The sequence below is a fragment of the Diplotaxodon limnothrissa genome, linkage group LG6, assembly GCF_057381915.1.
Source record: "Diplotaxodon limnothrissa isolate DT_005_m linkage group LG6, D_limnothrissa_male_GT1.1, whole genome shotgun sequence".
Taxonomy (NCBI): domain Eukaryota; kingdom Metazoa; phylum Chordata; class Actinopteri; order Cichliformes; family Cichlidae; genus Diplotaxodon; species Diplotaxodon limnothrissa.
This window is the reverse complement of record NC_140601.1, coordinates 33539964-33558244: the sequence shown is the minus strand read 5'-3', so window position 1 is coordinate 33558244 and position 18281 is coordinate 33539964. Positions and strand designations below refer to the sequence as shown.

General features: G+C 39.9%; 4 protein-coding genes across 4 annotated transcripts; 2 read left to right on the top strand and 2 right to left on the bottom strand.

The window, feature by feature from the left end:
* The first annotated feature begins 2078 nt into the window (after positions 1-2078).
* LOC146630960 (GTPase IMAP family member 9-like) lies at positions 2079-4036 on the top strand. The gene is made up of 3 exons (XM_085356219.1): positions 2079-2370; positions 2548-2619; positions 3018-4036. The coding sequence occupies exons 1-3, from the start codon at positions 2361-2363 to the stop codon at positions 3947-3949; spliced, it is 1014 nt and encodes a 337-aa protein (XP_085212345.1). The 5' UTR covers positions 2079-2360; the 3' UTR covers positions 3950-4036.
* A 3568-nt stretch (positions 4037-7604) lies between these two features.
* On the bottom strand, positions 7605-8867 carry LOC146630959 (GTPase IMAP family member 9-like). Its single transcript, XM_085356218.1, has 2 exons — positions 8719-8867; positions 7605-8615 (listed from the first exon to the last, which is right to left on the bottom strand). Exons 1-2 carry the CDS (start codon positions 8828-8830, stop codon positions 7768-7770), a joined length of 960 nt encoding a protein of 319 aa, XP_085212344.1. The 5' UTR covers positions 8831-8867; the 3' UTR covers positions 7605-7767.
* A 396-nt stretch (positions 8868-9263) lies between these two features.
* On the bottom strand, positions 9264-12612 carry LOC146630958 (uncharacterized). The gene is made up of 2 exons (XM_085356632.1): positions 11338-12612; positions 9264-10841 (listed from the first exon to the last, which is right to left on the bottom strand). The coding sequence occupies exons 1-2, from the start codon at positions 12610-12612 to the stop codon at positions 9264-9266; spliced, it is 2853 nt and encodes a 950-aa protein (XP_085212758.1).
* Positions 12613-14670: 2058 nt separating this feature from the next.
* LOC146630957 (claudin-4-like) lies at positions 14671-15835 on the top strand. The gene is made up of 2 exons (XM_085356217.1): positions 14671-14766; positions 14914-15835. The coding sequence occupies exon 2, from the start codon at positions 15163-15165 to the stop codon at positions 15829-15831; it is 669 nt and encodes a 222-aa protein (XP_085212343.1). The 5' UTR covers positions 14671-14766; positions 14914-15162; the 3' UTR covers positions 15832-15835.
* Positions 15836-18281: the final 2446 nt, after the last annotated feature.

The following is an 18281-nucleotide window of genomic DNA, read 5'->3' as shown; positions in this document are numbered from 1 at the left end:
TAGAGTATTTTTTGTCAAATCACAATTCAAGAATATGTGAAACAACTGTGAAACAGATTTGTAGATATATTAATATTTTAAATTCATCGCACTGTAACAATGTACCACAGTAGAACCATCCTCATTTAGTTCAGTTCAAATTTATGTATATAGTGCAAATTCAAAACCACATTTTCCTCCAGGTGGTGTATATTCTAAGACAGTGTTTCCCAACCATTTGGAGCCACTGCACATATTTCACATTAGAAAAATCACACGGCACACCACCAAACAAATATGTAATTTTTCTCTGCACATCAGGCATAGTGAAATTGGCTTGATTTGAAAAAATAAGCTTTTATTTGTATATTTTGAAATAGGAATAGATATTAAATAATATTATTGTATATTATCTTACATTAAATCTGAAACATAATGCTACAAAATGTCTTTAGCTTTACTGTACATTTTTGCTGTGTGAAACAAACAGTGGTGGTTGGGAGTTGGAGTAAAGAGGATAACAGTGGAGGAATTATATCCTTGAACTTAATTATAGCACTTTCAGAAAGACCTCTAATGTCTCCGCCACTCATTTGTACTAGTTAGGGCACACTGAGCTACTTTTTATTAAGATGATTCATAAGCTTACACTCCTTGTAAGTGATGATATCTATTTAATTCTAGATTATATTTGGTTGGTTTTTTAAGTGTATCAGTTCAACAGTAGAGTTGCAGACTTTCTGAATTATTCTGTAGCACACCATTCAGTGGCAAAGATGAAGTGACCGTAAACACTGAGGAGTGTATTGAGCAATCAGTTCTTGGACATCACACTTTCCTTTTAGTGATCAGTCTGAACTGAGGTTCAGACAAGAGTAGCAGGACACTGTGAAGCGGATTCAGGATACTGTTGTTGCAGATGCTTCCACATAAACCATAGTCCTGCTTACAGATGCTGTTTTGCTTGAGGGTAAATCCTTTGATGGTTATGTGAAAGAGAACAAAAAATTTAAAGAAACTAATATGTGACTCAGAGAAGATATTCTCTCTTTAATGACCCGAGTTAGAATCGATTCCAAGTCAGGGAAATTCTAGGTTAAACAGAGAACATAGTAATATTCAATGGATGGTATTACTACATCAATAAGAAAGGAAACCTAGAGTAAATGTGCGGGGGGAAGCAAAGACTAGAGCGAAGACTTGCCAGGGACCTTTTGGTGTAGAAGCATGTTGCCCCTCATATGTTCTGGTGACATTAGTTGGAGCACTTGGACACATTCAATTAAATGGCACAATGGACCTTTTTCTATAGGTGTGAGTTCTATGATGGAAAAAGTGAAAATAATGGCTAAGAATGTGGCGAACAATAACTTTCAATAACATGTACTTTTAAAATGTTTGTGCATTCCATTCATCCGCATGAAATGAATTTTTGAATACACTTATCTTCCATTCTTATTTACCTATTGACTGTTTGTTTATAGTTTCACTTTTTTTGTCAATTAAAATGGGAAACAAACAAGAGACTTTGCTTATGGGTGATCGTGGCTCAAGAGTTGGCAGTTCATCTTATAATCGGAAGGTTGCCGGTTCGAGCCCTGGCTCGCACAGTGTCGGTCGTTGTGTCCTTGGGCAAGACACTTCACCTACTGCCTACTGGTGATGGCCAGAGGGGCCGATGGCACGATATGGCAGCCTCGCTTCTGTCAGTCTACCCCAGGTAGCTGTGGCTACAACTGTAGCTGCCTCCACCAATGTGTGAATGAATAGTGGAATTGTAAAGTGCTTTGAGGGTCTCAAAAAGCGCTATATAAATGCAATCTGTCATTATTATTACTTCAAATACCAAACATCTACCAAAGTAAAACCATTTTCATCTGTACTGACCTACAACTCTAGGCTCAGACAGATCCTTTTCTTTTATTTTAAATTTCTTTACATTTTTTAAAAAAAGAATAAGATGAACTTGAGCATGAGGGGGTCAAGAATATCTCTCCTTTAAAAAGAGAGCAAAGTCATTATAGAGTTATTGTAAAATATATACATTTTATGTAAATAATAAAATATTCTTATGCGATTAAATGAGAAACCTTAATATTTTTGTTGGTTTGCTATGAAAACTTCTCAGCAATGTCCAAACACAAACCTGTTAACCATATTTAGAGGGCTGCGGACAGCCTACACAGACAGTTTTCACATTTCAAACTGAAGACAATACAAGGAAATGGGAAGCCCCCGGTGCCTAGGCTTCCAGAAGTTTCCCACAAACTTAATGTGAAATGTGTCGAGACACAGTCTACGTTTGTCTTGTCTAAGTTCAGAACTCAGGTCTGAAAAAACTGACTTGGCCACCTGGGACATATAAAGCAAGATCTGAAGTAATGGCTAAAGGTAAGATCATCTCTCTGAACTAGTTTAAAAATGCACTAATTATTTAATTACTCTAGGATGTGATATTGATACACTGAAAAGGGCAAAAGAGGCAAAGTCAAAAAGATACAGACCTTCTTAAAGATGTCAGTGACTAATCTTACCTTTTTTTTCTCTCAATGGTGTAACTTGTGACAGAAATACAACTCAGAGAAAAGAAGCAGAAAACTCTACCTCGGTCTGATGGGTGTGGTCTGAAAAACTTTGATGGTATGCTCCTTCATTTTCTCTCTGGTCACTCGACTCTACTAGTAGCTGTTCTACTCTAATTTCAGTAATTATGTATCAGAATCAGAATACTTTACTAATCCCAGGGGAAATTATTTGGTCACAGATCACAGGAGCTCCAAGACAGTAAGAACAGTAACTAACAACAATATATAAATGTTGTTTTATTTACTATTTTTTTTAAATAACAACAAATGAATGAATAGTATATTTCAAGGAAAATATGCTAAAGGCTTTTTTTTCTCCAGACAGTCCAGAGATTAAATTAAAAAACAACAACAAAAAAACACACTAACTTAAGACTAACAAGGCAGAAAAGAAAGGATTCACTTTTTTTTTTGTAAATGCCAGTAATTCTGTGTCTGTTGTTTTTACCACAGGTCTGGATTTGTCTGGAGGTTTGAGGATAGTCTTAGTGGGAAAGACTGGATCAGGGAAGAGTGCAACAGGAAACACTATCCTTGGAAGAATTGCCTTCAAAGAGGATCCCAGCCCTGTGTCTGTGACCAAACACTGTGAGATGCATAGTGGGGAAGTGGATGGGACCTTGGTGCAGGTTATTGACACTCCGGGTCTGTTTGATACAGGCATCTCAGAGGAAGAATTAAAAGTCAGAATAGAGGAGTGTGTCAAAATGTCAGTTCCTGGCCCTCATGCTTTCCTACTGGTAATCCGGCTTGGAGTAAGGTTCACGGAAGAGGAAAGAAATGCTGTTAAGTGGATCCAAGATAACTTTGGAGACGATGCTTCCATGTACACAATCATGCTGTTTACGTGTAAAGATCAAGCTAAAGCTGACAATGCTCTGAAGGAGTGCAAGGAGCTGCGGAGACTCTCGATCACATTTGGACGCAGATATCATGCTTTCAACAACACTGACGTGGATGACCGCATACAGGTAAAAGAGCTGATCAACATGATCAAGGAAATGGTACAGGATAACGGTGGTAAGCACTACACAAATGAAATGTATGAGAAAGCCCAGAGGAAGCTGAGAGAGGAGGAGGAGCGGAGGAAGCAAGAGGAGGAACAGAAGAAAGAGGAGGAAAGGAAAATATGGGATGCAGAGAGACAGAAGCAGGAGGAAAAGAAAATCAGGAAGAAAAAGGTTCAAAGAAAGAATATACGCGTGGCCGCAGCTTCTGCTGTTGTCTTGGTGTTTGCTGGGGTGGTCATTGCAGTGGGAGCTAACACCACAGTGGCCCTGGCTCTAGGCGCCCCTGCACTTGTCCTGGGAATCTTATGCGGTTTATCTGCCATTTTCATTTGGAAAGGCATAAAATGCAAGGCTAAAGCAAACGTGCCTGTATAACAAGATGGAGGGTAGTGGCAAGGATATTGTTCGGCTACAGTTTGTGTCACTGAATAAAAAACAGAAATATTCCATATACAGTATTAGTATCCCACACATTATGGTTTGGAACTATACGTAAGTGACTTGTTTAGGTTCTGTTTCAAAACGAGTATGTGAATTTAAAGCTAATAGTAAACAAATGGTATGAAATGTACTTGTTTGTCTTTTTTATCGTTTACATCTTATATATGAATGTGAGTATCACTTCTTTTGGCTCTTTAGTAGGATTCAAAATAATTAATATTAAAACCCAAATGTAAAAAGATTTTTCACCTATAGATTATACCTTGGTAACTTATAACTGTTAAAATGCGCAGAAACTGACACACTGCTTCCTTTACTTTTTATTAGTAGCATTCTGAGCTCATTTCCCCAAAGGAAATGAGAAACAATGGTAGACGTCCATTGACCCATCACGTCTGCGGAAACAGAGCAAGTCCTCATTGTCCTGCCACTACAACAATGTCAGTGCATACCATCAGTACAAACATGACCAGCACAGATGTTAAAATGAATGGTAGTCAGTTTCTGTCAGCCACAAAAGGATCAAAGTAAGGACACTGCTACTTGTTCTGCAATTAAGAACAAAACACACTGAAGCTGAACATTATTTATTTCAGAATCAGAATCAGAATCAGAATACTTTATTGATCCCTGGGGGAAATTATTTTTTGTTACAGTGCTCCATTTTAAACCAACATTAAGACAAGACAGACAATACGCTAACTAAGAATAGTACAATATATACATATATATACATACATACATACATAAGTCACTTATAAATAAATATTTGGAAAAGAAACATGTGTAGCTGTAGCAGCAAACAGTGTGTTAAGTGGATGCGTTGTACAGGGAGATGGCCACAGGCAGGAATGATTTCCTGTGTCGTTCAGTGGTGCTTTTCGGTAATCTCAGTCTCTCACTGAACGAGCTCCTGTGACTGACCAACATGTCATGGAGTGGGTGGGAGGTGTTATCCAACATTGTCTTTATCTTGGACAGCATCCGCCTCTCCGACACCACCTTGAGGGAGTCCAGCTCCATCCCCACAACATTGCTGGCCTTACGGATCAGTTTATTAAGTCTGTTGGCATCTGCGACCCTCAGCCTGCTCCCCCAGCATGCAGCAGCATAGAGGATCGCACTGGCCACCACAGACTCATAGAAAATCCTCAGCATTTTCTGGCAGATGTTGAAGGACCTCAGTCGCCTCAAAAAATAGAGACGACTCTGGCCCTTCCTGTAAAGTGCTGTGGTGTTTTTAGCCCAGTCCAGTTTATTGTCAATGTGTACTCCAAGGTATTTATAGTCCTCCACAATGTCAACACTGACCCCCTGGATTGAAACAGGGGTCAAGTGTTTCCTGGTCTTCCTGAAGTCCACGATCAGTTCCTTGGTCTTTGCCACGTTGAGCTGCAGATGATTCTGCTCACACCACGTGACAAAGGAGTCGACCACAGCCCGGTACTCTGTCTCATCATCCCTGCTGATGCATCCAACCACCGCAGAGTCATCAGAAAACTTCTGAAGATGGCAGGTCTCTGTGCAGTGGCTGAAGTCTGTGGTGTAGAGGGTGAAGAGGAAGGGGGAGAGGACAGTCCCCTGTGGTGCCCCTGTGTTGCTAATCACCTTGTCAGACACACACTGTGGGAGACGTACATATTGTGGTCTTCCTGTCAGGTAATCAACAATCCAGGACACCAGAGAAGCATCCACCTGCATCGCTGCTAACTTATCACCCAGGAGGGTCGGCCTGATGGTGTTGAAAGCACTGGAAAAGTCAAAAAACATGACCCTCACAGTGCTCGCCGGCTGGTCCAGATGGGTGTAGACACGATTGAGCAGGTAGATGATGGCGTCCTCTGTTCCGAGACGAGGCTGATAAGCGAACTGAAGGGGATCCAGATGTGGTCTTACTATGGGTCGCAGCTGGTCCAGGATGAGCCTTTCCAGGGTCTTCATGATGTGGGAGGTCAGTGCCACGGGCCTGTAATCCTGGGGGCCACTGGGACGAGGTGTCTTTGGTACAGGGACGAGGCATGATGTCTTCCACATCACCGGGACCCTCTGTAGACTCAGACTCAGCATAAACAGTTTATGAAAGACTCCACACAGCTGGGGGGCACAGGCCTTGAGGACAAGGGGACTCACTCCGTCTGGTCCAGCAGACTTGCCTGAGTGAAGTCTCCTCATTTGCATCTCAACCTGGTATTGAGTGAAGGTGATGGGTGGGGGAGGGGTGTCAGGAATCTCACAGGAGGCAACATGTGAAGAGAGAGGCTGGCACAGTGGTGTGGCTCTGGATTCCAGGCTGACTGCAGGTGAGGTTGTGGGGGTGGGAGCAGACACTGTGGTGTCGAATCTATTGAAAAACAGATTCAACTCGTCAGCTCTATTCTCACCTCCCTCAGCTCCCCTGCTGTTGGTTGGCCTGAATCCAGTGATGGTCTTCATGCCCCTCCACACCTCTCTCATGCTGTTCTGCTGGAGTTTCCACTCCAGCTTCCTCCTGTAATTGTCCTTAGCCTCTCTGATCTTGTCCTTTAGTAACACCTGGACCTTCCTCACCTCCTCTTTGTTGTTTAAAATTACAAATGAAAGGAGGCTCAGTATCAAATAACGGGTGTGTTCAGATGTGAAAAGGTTGTAAACTGAGTTGTGGTGCTTCAAATGTACAGGTTATATTTTAAATGCCAACTACACCTACAACCTGTATTACAGGTTAGACTGGTCTATTTTCATCTGTTTGACCTGCAATGGAATGAGTGTTATGTATTATTTGCTAATGAATCTTACAAGAAAACGTGTACCAAGAATCATTTCTTGTTTCAGTTTCATTTGTCATAAGTGCGGTTTATTTCTTATGCATTTTGTGTTTATTTCCATCCATTTATGCCAAGAAAACCTTATGACCTTTCATATAGCCTAAACCAGACCAAGTGTAAAATCTAATTATTTTAATGCAGTTTGAATGTGATATCATAACATGGTAATTTAGCTGTCAGCCAGTGTATGATTAGTGTTGTATATCAGCAAGACTGATGAATTTCAGCATGGGGGTTTTGAACAATCTTGGTGGTGGGGCATGAGCAAAAAAGAACTAATGACATTCTGGTACAGAGTGGATGACTGTATTTAAAACAATGAAAGACGGCATTAGCACAAGAAATGGCATTGATTTTAGTGGAAAATGTACTTTCGAATGCCCTTTTATAGTAAAATTAAATATAAAACTGTAAATCAGATCATACATTAAATTTAAAAACAAAAAACCCAATCCTGACAAGAATTTACAGTAAATATCTATAATGAACCGTAAGTATCAGATAACTTCAGGTACATAGTCCAGCTTGTCTATCATTACACAACAGATGATTTGAATAAGTCGCACCATTGTACAAGAAAAACAAATTTAAAAAAAAGAAATACTACTTAAAAAGTGCTGTAAATGTTGTAATACAATACAAAGATGAGAGAGTAGTGACAATGCAGATTAAAATATGATTAAGAGATGTTGAATCATTTTCTTTTTGCTTCACCTCTACATAACTATATGTTTTCAATAAATATTCTCTTTTTTTGATTATCTATGGAAACAAACTATTGCATGATAAAAATAAAAAAAAAGCATTATGAAATAAACCGTACACCAAACCTGATGATCTTCATAAAGTTTAAAACAGCAGGTATAATATCAAGCGTGAATTTGTCCTTGTATACAAAAAGCCTCTTCTTCATAAAGAGACTTCATAAAGGTTGTGGCTTGGTAATACTTAGCTGTTCTCTGTTTTAGGTCTGATCCAGCCCCCAATGCCTTTAACAATCCCTGCTCCTACAAACATTAATAGAGGCCGAACGGATGCGACTGCTGCTTCCTCTGCCATTACAGCAGCACCAACTGCAGGTGCAGCAGCTGCTGCTCCTGCCGCTCCTGCCACAAGCAAATAATTACCTGCAGAGTTCAATGTGTCTCCACATTTGCGCCGCCATTTGTTCCAATTCATCTGTTTCTGGGCCTCTTCGTATTTGCTGTAATGGTTCCCGTTTAATTGCACTGTCTGGTCTATCTTTTCAAACAGATCAGCTACCTGAGTGCGATTTTTCTTGCATGTGTTGTCAAATACAACATACCCAGCTTTACACTCAGCGATGAGCTCCTTCAGATAAGGACTTTGCTCTAAGTAGTTTTCAATGGATGTTTCTTTGAACTGATCACCCCTTGTGAAAAGCACTGCTGTATACTTTAAGGCTTCATCCCCAAAGTTTTCTTTGATCCATTTAACAGAACTCTTCTCTTCTTTTGTGAAGCGCACATCCAATCTGATCACTAGCAGAAACATATGGGGTCCTGGGACAGACAGCATTATGCATTTTTCTATTTCCTTTTTCAGTTCCTCTTCTTTAATTGATGTGTCAAAGATTCCAGGGGTGTCAACAACACTGACAGTTCTTTCATCAAAATGTCCAGTCACTTTCTTACACATCTTTGTTACAGAAGATGGAGATATTTCTTCGTCAAAAGCTTTGGAATCCAGGATAGTATTCCCTGTTGCACTCTTTCCTGAGCCAGTTTTCCCCAGCAGAACAATCCTTAAGTCACCGATCACTGGGGAAAAGGAGTCTGTGGGGATCGATTTTAAAAATCAAAACAACTCATGGGTTCTGTATCAGATTACATAAGCATGTTAGAAAATGCGTGCATGCACAAAAGTAAAAATACCAACCTTCAGTCGTGGTTAAACCCATCTTGCTGTAGGGAAAAAAAGGAACAGAAAAAAACCACAAAACCTGTCTGTTATTCCGTGTAATGTTTTCTTCTACAGCAGGTATGTTCATACTGAGGCGTGCCAGTCACCCTCTATCGTTCTTTGTCTCTGGCTCTCTCCAACACAGTGTTTTCCAGTGAAATGAAACTCTTGCTCACCACAGTGTTTTCCAGTGAAATGAAACTCTTGCTCACCACAGTGGGTTTCAGTGAAATGAAACTATTCACAACACAGAGGTTTCAAAAATGAAACTAAAACTTTAATAATAATAATAATAATAATAATAAACTTTATTTATAAAGCACACTTAAAAACCAAGGGTATGCCAAGGTGCTTAACAAGTAAAATAGAGTATAGGAGGAGGATAATAGAAATAGGACCAAAGCAAGTACTAAATATGCAAGCAGATAACTGTCACTAATACATAGGAAAGCAACAGGTACAGAGCAAACAAGAATTTAAATGAGCATAAAAGTGCATGATATAAAATCATAAAAGAAATATTAACTAGAGGGAAAGGCAAGATTGAATAAGTGGGTTTTTAATCGTGATTTGAACAGTGCAATGGAATCAGATGCGCGGAGGTCGAGAGGAAGGGTATTCCACAGTACCGGGGCAGCCAGAGCAAACGCACGGTCACCCCGGGACTTCAGTCGAGATCTGGGTTGGGTCAGAAGTAGTTGAGTGGCAGATCTGAGTGTTCTAGCAGGAGTATGTGGTTTGAGAAGTTCACTAAGATAACTTGGCGCTAATTTATTAATAGTTTTGAAAGTAAGGAGTAATATTTTAAATTGAATACGGTACTTTATGGGCAGCCAATGCAGGCATTGGACTGCTGCATTTTGGACTGTTTGCAGTCTAAGAAGAAGAGAAGAGGGAAGACCGTAATACAAGGAGTTACAATAATCCAACCTGGAGGTCACAAAAGCGTGAATAAGCTTCTCCAGGTCCTCATGCGGAATATAATGCCTAGCCTTAGAGATAAGGCTCAGTTGGTGGAAGCTAGATCTCACTACAGCAGACACTTGCTTATCGAGTTTGAGCGAGCTATCCAGCAGTACACCCAAGTTACTGACATAGTCACAAGAAAAACTAGCAAAGGAACCCAGGGCAGCACAGAGTTGGGCACGAGGGATTTTACTGTTGAACACCACAATCTCAGTCTTCTTATCATTTAAAACGAGGGAATTACTCAGGAACCATTCTTTGACCTCCCGCATGCATTCTTGAAAGTAGTGCAGGGACACAGCAAGGTCGTCAGTAAGTTCAAAATAGATTTGTATGTCATCGGCATAACAGTGGAAGGCGATATTGTATTTTTCAAAGATTGCGCCTAGAGGGAGCAAATACAATGAGAAGAGAATAGGGCCTAAAACTGATCCTTGAGGCACACCACAACAGACCGGAGCGGAGGAAGAGGAGAAGGTGCCTAAGTGAACTGATAAGGATCTATCAGCGAGGTATGATTTAAACCAGTCGAGGGCAGTGCCTCTAATACCCACAGTGTGCTCAAGTCTTAGTAATAAAATGTTATGGTCTACCATATCAAAGGCCGAAGAGAGGTCCAGTAAAACTAGGACCATAGAGCGTCCAGTATCAGTGATTACAAGAATATCATTAAGAACTCTAACCAACGCTGTTTCAGTGCTATGCAATGGCTTAAAGGCAGATTGAAATTTCTCAGCAATATTGTTCGTGTCCAAGTACGCCTGGAGCTGGGAGAGAACTAGTCTCTCCAGGATCTTGGACAAGAACGAAAGCTTAGAGATCGGTCTATAGTTTGAAAGGTCATAACAGTCAGAATTTCTTTTTTTAAGAATCGGGTGGACTACAGCATGCTTAAAGGACAAAGGAACACAGCCTGAGAGCAAGGAAAAGTTCATAAGAAATAGGATACTAGGTCCGATTACATCAAAACAGTCCTTAGCTAAACGAGATGGAAGAATGTCAAGCACAGTATTGGTGTTATTCATTTGAGCAACTAGCCGCTTAAGAGTCAAAAGTGACACAGGCTCAAACTGGTGGAAAGTTGAAATGCACTCAGGAATGGGGAGAGGATATAAAGCAGGGGGAAGGGAGGACTAAAGAGATGAGACCTTTTTTAAAAAGTGAGTTTGAAATCGCTCACAAAGACCCTGAGAATGAATTAAAGGCATGTCCGGGGAAGGGTTAACCACAGAGTTTAAAAATTTTAAATAAGGTATGGGGGTTATGGTCATTGGCCAGGATGATTTTGGACAAGAAGGACGCTTTGGCCGTTTTAGCAGCACTTTGGAATTTTAAGCGGCTAGTCCGTAGCATGTCATGGGAAACCTGAAGTTTATCTTTTTTCCACCTTCTCTCAGCGCGCCGACACTCGCGACGTAAGGCGCGCGTAGTGTCATTAAGCCAACACTGAGAGTAGGTTCTAGGGCGCTTCATCTTAATGGGGGCAACAGTATCAAGGATTGAAGAAATCAGCGATAGGAAGGAATTAGCACAGTCATCAACCGAGTGAAAAGAACAACAGTCGAGAGTGACAGATGCAGAATCCAAGAAAGACATAGAGAAGTTTGACATCGCTTCAGCATTAATTACACGTAGCGGGCGAAGGGGAGCCGCAGGATGTAGTTCATTAGTGCATAAGCCAGTATCAAATATAACTGGGAAATGATCCGAGATCCCAGCGTCACTTATATCCTTGATACAAATGTCCAGACCATATGAGAAAAACAAGTCCAAAGTATGTCCTTTAACATGCGTTGGGTCATTAACCCACTGAGCCAGGTTAAAAGAGTCCGTTAAGGCAAGGAAGTCTTTAGCAAATGAGTCATCCTTACAGCAAGTGTGTATGTTAAAATCACCGACAATGAAAACACAACCATACTTAAAAAGAACGGAGCCTAGGAGATCAGCAAAGTCCGTGATAAAATATTTGCTATATTTAGGCGGTCGATAAACCACCACGCAGAGTGTGGTCGTGGATGCAGTCATCTCCAATAATTGGACTTCAAAGCTAGAGTAGGTAGGTGAGGGTAGCTGCCGAACTGCATACAAATTCTTAAAAACCGAGGCTACGCCGCCACCCCTACCAGTAAGCCTTGGTGAGCTAAAAGCAACACAGTCCGACGGAAGAAGTTCAGTAAAAGGGATGAACTCACCAGGACGAATCCAGGTTTCAGTCAGGAATAAGGCATCAATCCCATTAGTGGAGATGAAGTCATTTAAAAGAAAGGTCTTATTGACCAGCGACCTGACATTAAGCAATGCCATCCGTATCCTAGGGGCTAAGTCGCCACGGGTGGTGCGTCGTAGGACACTTAGGTTGCTTCGGCAAACGCCACGTCGGAGCGATGTTATCCAAACCCAAGCAGGAGAACATGCCACTGGAATCGCAGGGTAGACTTCGTGGTCAGCCAAGCAGATCCAACGGTGGGTGAGCAACTTAGCATCAGAGCGCTCCTGGGAAGGAGGGAAAGAAGATAAAATATCCAGGCTGGCATGTGGGTAGCCTGTGGCTCTGGCTTTAAAGTAGAGCCTGAAGCGAACGCGATGGCTGCTCCTTCTACCGCGTTTCCTATAGCGTTTCTTGTGTAGATTCGGAATAGGTAGGTGGAGGAAGCCGGTCGGAGGGTCCGGTCGGGGCGCGGTGGCGTCACTCAGGTTCCAGCAAGGATCAGGCCGAGAGGAATGAGAGAGTCTTAGATTTAAAAGTGTTTGCCTGTCGTATGTAATCAGTGCACAGCCATTAGATGCGCATACAACTAAAAGGATAAAAAAATACAATGCCAAGGTCCATAAAGAGCGTAGAGAGGGTAAGAAGCAGCGAAGCAGATGTAGCCGAGGACGGCAAGCCACGTACACCGGTGCCATCTTGCAAGGCAACACTGTCACAACCCGGCTCATAGGAAGTGACAAACAAATGGGAGACCACACACAGGCTTTTAAAGACTGTAAGACATATTTAATGAAAATAAGGTAAAGCAACTTAAACACAAGTTAAAGGACATAACAGCCATAACTGAAACTTCCAAATAAACATAACACGTCAGAGGAAGCCAAAAGCCAGCCACCCTGGTTCAGTCAAGGTGTCTTTATATACACTGGGACTGGCCCCTCAGGTGTGCTGCATCAGTAATTGGGTCAGCTCCACCTACCTGCAAGAAACAGGTAAAAGAAAAAGCAAAACACAAGGCCAGCCCACTGGCCGTCACACTTCCCCCCCATAGAACAGGGTCTCACCCTGAATTGGCAAACACACTTTAGGTAAGATGTTGATAAGTAGGCTCAAAATAGCATTTTAATTTGCTTAAAAATAGACTTTACATATTAAATTTTATGCTATTTCATTACATTTCACATCATGGTAAAGCTACTTCTTTTTTAATGTGTGCAAGTGGTTTTATGGTGTTCTTAGTATATTTGAATTATAATTTAATGTTATATCTTTACAACTGCAACAAGCAGGAGGAACACACCTAATCCCATTGTATTCTGAATGCAGTGATCACAAAGGCTTTCAGTTCTGTACTAAACACAAGAAGCATAACAAAGTAAATGCTATAAAAACTCGGACTTTTATGTCTAGGTGTCAACAATTTGCTCTTAAATGTGGCCCCTTTTACCATTTTTCTGATATTGTGGGAATTAAGTATGAACCAACCAAATGCAAAAGGGCCACTTTCATAAGTAAATAATAGCTCAAATAATAAAAAAAGATAATTGTGTCCTGTAAAACCTTTACACCAACAGTGATTATTAACTGCGGGAATGGGTAATTCTTATAAGTAATTTCTGTATATTGTAAGGTGGAAATCCATTCTGAATATGGAGTCAGATTTTCACATCTTAAATGGTCTTTTTCAACAGTGTTAGCAAACATTTCTCTGTTAACACGTTTTATTTGTATGTTTCTTTAATGCTGTGAGACATGTCAAATATGGATTTTGCTTAGTTTTTACCCTCATAACTCCCACTGCACATCGTCAGCTCATAAACAAACAACACATTACCAGACACAGCATTACTCTTAAAAGTGCATACTAAAATTAAAATTAAACAAATACAACTCCATTAAATTACCTGTTATATGGATTATTAAATTGCCTTCATTATCGTTCATTTTGTCACTTTCACACTAATTTATGTAGAGTTATAAATGGACCAAAGGTTTAGAAGCCGACTCGACTTTTAGGTAATTTATTCAGAGACAGTGTTTTTACTCTCAGAAAGTCTGGCGTTATTTAGTAGGTTTATTTTGAGCTGGAGAAGCAGTGACAACAAACAAGGGACCTCATGTTGAAACAATGAAACCAGCTGTGTCAGAAGGAGTATAAGTGGATGCTATTCAAAAGTATAAGTGGATGCTATGTTAACAGGATATCACCATCAGGAAAGCCTGTGTAGCACGGAAATAATGAAAACATAGGCCTCAAATGGACCTTATGCCAGTGTGGTAGTGTTAGCAGTGTCTCTAATGTCATCTAGTGGCTGTCTGATCACAGAACAACTTACAAAAACCAAACAAATTTTTTGTCAGCTTAAAACTTAAAACATTATATAATATATAAAGCAATATATTATATAATTTATTATATATTATATATAATTTAATATGTTACTTTTAGTTCTTATTAGAGTTTTTCCAATTCTGTAGTATCCCACTATAGTCAGTTTGGCATATGCTAATGAGCTTCAAACTACTCCCTGACTTCATCCTCCGCCTCATTCTGCCCACTCAAGCTCAAAGAGATGAGAACATAGTAGCAAGCAACAATGTCTGTAACAAAGTGTCCTAGTGTCCTTGTGCTGTTATTTCATTTTTTGCATAACCAGCTCTGTGTATGTGGTGTGTATTTAGTATGCACTATTACACTGCTGCCCTCCTACATCTCTGTGTGTGAGACAAACTGGTCAGTCACAACAGAAGAAAGACATCAACTACTTGCATCATATGGCTACTCTCCATCACTAGAAACACACAAATGATTAACAAACCATCACATCGTCTGTGGATAACAGATTAAAGTAAGTGTTGAAATTTGTGTAAGATATGTTATTGAAAGGACTACATTTTGACTGCTGTGTAAATTTTCTGATACTACTTTATGTCTTAGCAAATTTGAAATGTGTCTCTATGAAATTAATTTCCTGAAGTTGATTTCATCTTTGCAGCATACCTATTGGAAGAAAAAGAAAGCACACTGAGGAGAAGAAGTGCCTTTGAGGCAACTGCTGTTGTGATTTGGAGCTATATAAATAAAATTCAGTTGAACTGAACTGAATTGAAGGGACCCATACAAACAGCTTAAAATCCCTTTAAATGACTGGAATATAGTGGAGAAGAAAAGAAAAAAACTGAACCAGGGTATTTCAAAGAAAAGATCACTTTTGGGTATTTTTTTTAAAGTTTCATAAGCAACAATGGCATCAACAGGTCTTCAGCTGATGGGTTTGGTGCTGGCTCTGCTGGGTTGGGTTTGTGGGGCGCTGGTGTGTGCTGCTCCTCTGTGGCGTGTATCTGCATTCGTAGGTGGAGAGATAGTCATTGCCCAGGTGTTGTGGGAAGGACTGTGGATGAACTGTCTGTCTCAGACCACAGGACAGATCCAGTGCAAGACCTATGACTCCACCCTGGCACTGCCTATGTTTACCCAAGCAGCCCGGAGCCTCGCAGTTCTGTCTTTACTTCTCTGTCTTCTGGCCATCATCCTCGGGGTGTCAGGAGCCAAGTGTACTCACTGCATGGGAGACAATAACCAGGACTCCAAGGCAAGACTGGAAAGGATAGCAGGGGTGCTCTTCATTGTGGCTGGGCTTGCCTACTTGATACCCATCTGTGGAACTGCCTATGCAATCATCAGGGACTTCTATGATCCAAATGTTGCTGCGCCTTTGAAAAGAGAACTGGGGCCGGCATTGTACCTGGGTTGGGGGGCCAGCATACTGCTCCTGGTGGGGGGAGCTCTGCTGCACATCGGCTCTCCTCCACCAGGAGCAAGAGCTCTGCCCATTATCGGAAGACCAGCAAAAGACGACCAACAAACAGTAGCAACAGGAGAGGTAAAGCAACAAGAGAAATCCTTTGTATGAAACCAGTGGGTATTTGAACAGATACAGAGGTCACAACTTCATTATTTAAGTTTCTGGAAACTGCAAGGTCATTATCTACAAGGGGATATTCAGAACATAATAGGTTTCATAGTATTATAAAGTTAAGTTTGGTTTGTTAAATTAAGTTTATTTAATAAGGTGGAAGGCTTATGACTTTTTTACTCTCAAAAATGATATAAATTGCATGACAAATATTTAATGACTAAATTGCAAAAATATGGCTTATGTAACAAATGTGATACAAATTAAAACTCATATATGCAGATTAAAATTTGAAATAATGTTATATATATTTTGTCTAAAAGTTCAACAAACACTCCATTATCAAAAAAAAAAAAAAGATTTCTGGCAGTTATTTCATGATTCAGGTTTTAAAGAACTAATTAATCCTAATTTGAACAAGCTGCTAAGGAAATGGATAGAAGGGCTTTTTAAAAGAGTAGAAAGTGAAATGAGTTGTGGGTGGATTGCAGATGTTTACTAATGCATGTGACTTACATTTGTCAGATTCCAATCAGCCTCTGCTTGTGTTTGTGCGTGTGTGTGGGGGCTGTCTGTGTACAGAAGACCAGTGTGCATATTGTAGCTGTGTGAGCTGGTGTTTGCACTGAAAATATGTGTGGGCAGTTGGAGCAATGCCATTTACTTTTAACACACACAAAGAAATTGTTAAATTTCATTTTAGTCTGCTATTATTAGATATACATTTTATAGCTTGATGACAGTTGGGACTTTTTCCACTAGTAATAATTATTGATCTAAATGTTATTTCCAGTAAACACAGTTTTTCTATTTTAGTGTAATAAAACAAATACATTTTTACTTGTGTTTTTTCTGATTGTGTTTTAATACTGCATTTTTTTTCTGTCAAGTCAGCAAATGCAATGAATATAATACAATATACTTTACTAAGAATTGTTTTATTCCTATTGTTTTTAATTAATTATTTTATTTGGATTGTAATGACCTATGCACAACAATAAATGTGTTTGCCATCACAACAGCTGGTTGTCCTGTTCATATTTGATGTCTAATGAAACTGAGTAAACATGTATTGAATGTAACCATCCCAGAAAAAGATGTTCACAAAATTCTATTCCCAGTGCTCTTTATTGTCAAGACTTTACCACACATTGAACATTTCCTAATCTAATAAAAAAAAAATCCAAGCTGGGTTTGCTTTAAAAAAATGGCCTCAAGAGCAACACACATTCTCGCTGAAGGACAGCTGCAATGATATGTTAATGATTACCTCACATGTCACCGATTATGAACACAGAACAAAATTTGTCCTTTGAGGTCTTTTCAGTCTGAACTTGAACGTTATGCAGAATCTAGATTATCATTTAAGCATTCGGCTCACATTGTTCTTGTTAACCATTTCCCATTTACTGCATGTTTGTTCTACCGTGTGTGTGTGTGTGTGTGTGTGTGTGTTTTAACCATACAGAGTATGAGTAAGAGAAGAATGAAATGCTGCTGGATCTTAAAGCACTTTGAGTAGTAATAGCACCCAGAAAACACAAGGGGGCACAAGTAAACTGTAAGGAAACAATGCACTATTCCAACAACAACCTTTATATATTACTTTTGGGACCGGTTCAGGTGTCATTATGTGTTATGTGATCATTGTTTAGTTTTACATCAGAAAGAAACAAAGCACACATCACCTGAGAAGATGTGTCTCTATGTAGTGTTTCCTTTATGCTGCCCTCACAGCAACATATTGAACTTTTGTTAAAAAGTTTTTTTTAAAGGTAGGCCTCTTTTGTGCAATTGGGCAATATATTGATGAGGAGTTCTTCTTTTTGGAATGGAACAAACAGTGAGTTTATTTTCAGTCACCCTTATCGCTTTTGTTTTGACACAACATAATTCACAGTCTAATTATTTCCAAGCACCCTCAGCTGCAATATGGTACAATTTGTCAGAGGAAAAATTGTATATAATGTGATCAGCTTCATGAGATGTGCTCTTTTTATTGATCACTAAGCAATCTACATGTCAAATTCAGTTAAGGTGAAATGTAAACATAAAAAATGTCATTTTAAAACTGAAAACTACCTGAATTCTAGTCAACTTTTTTCACACCTTTCTTAAGCGTCTTTTCTCTTGAGACTAGAAGAATAAGTTCTCTGCTGAACTCGGGGTCAGCTCTGGAGCCTCAGCATAAAAAGTTAAACATCAAGCTGCAAAGCTAGAGTGGCCTCAGTCATGATTACCTCTCCACAGGTAATTCATTAAGAGTGTTCTCACCAGTGAATTTGACAACAACACGCTAAATGCAAGGAAATCTTTACAATTAGTCATTAAATAGCATGTAGCATGTGTGGTTGTCTTTCTATGTTATGGACTGTTATGGACTCAAAGCATGTACAACCCTGTCTGTCAAGAGATTTTTGTTTTTATATAATTTGATCAGCTTCATG

What these genes read in the sequence shown, in the direction of transcription:
- LOC146630960 (XM_085356219.1), top strand. An exon ending in TGGTCTGAAAAACTTTGATG is followed by an intron (nt 2,620 to 3,017) that starts GTATGCTCCTTC and finishes TTTTTACCACAG; the next exon opens with GTCTGGATTTGTCTGGAGGT.
- LOC146630959 (XM_085356218.1), bottom strand. Translation starts at nt 8,830, where the DNA reads ATGAACATACCTGCTGTAGAAGAAAACATTACACGGAATAACAGACAG. An exon ending in GGGTTTAACCACGACTGAAG is followed by an intron (nt 8,616 to 8,718) that starts GTTGGTATTTTT and finishes CGATCCCCACAG; the next exon opens with ACTCCTTTTCCCCAGTGATC.
- LOC146630958 (XM_085356632.1), bottom strand. Translation starts at nt 12,612, where the DNA reads ATGGCACCGGTGTACGTGGCTTGCCGTCCTCGGCTACATCTGCTTCGC. An exon ending in CTCCCCTTCGCCCGCTACGT is followed by an intron (nt 10,842 to 11,337) that starts GTAATTAATGCT and finishes TCATCTCTTTAG; the next exon opens with TCCTCCCTTCCCCCTGCTTT.
- LOC146630957 (XM_085356217.1), top strand. Translation starts at nt 15,163, where the DNA reads ATGGCATCAACAGGTCTTCAGCTGATGGGTTTGGTGCTGGCTCTGCTG.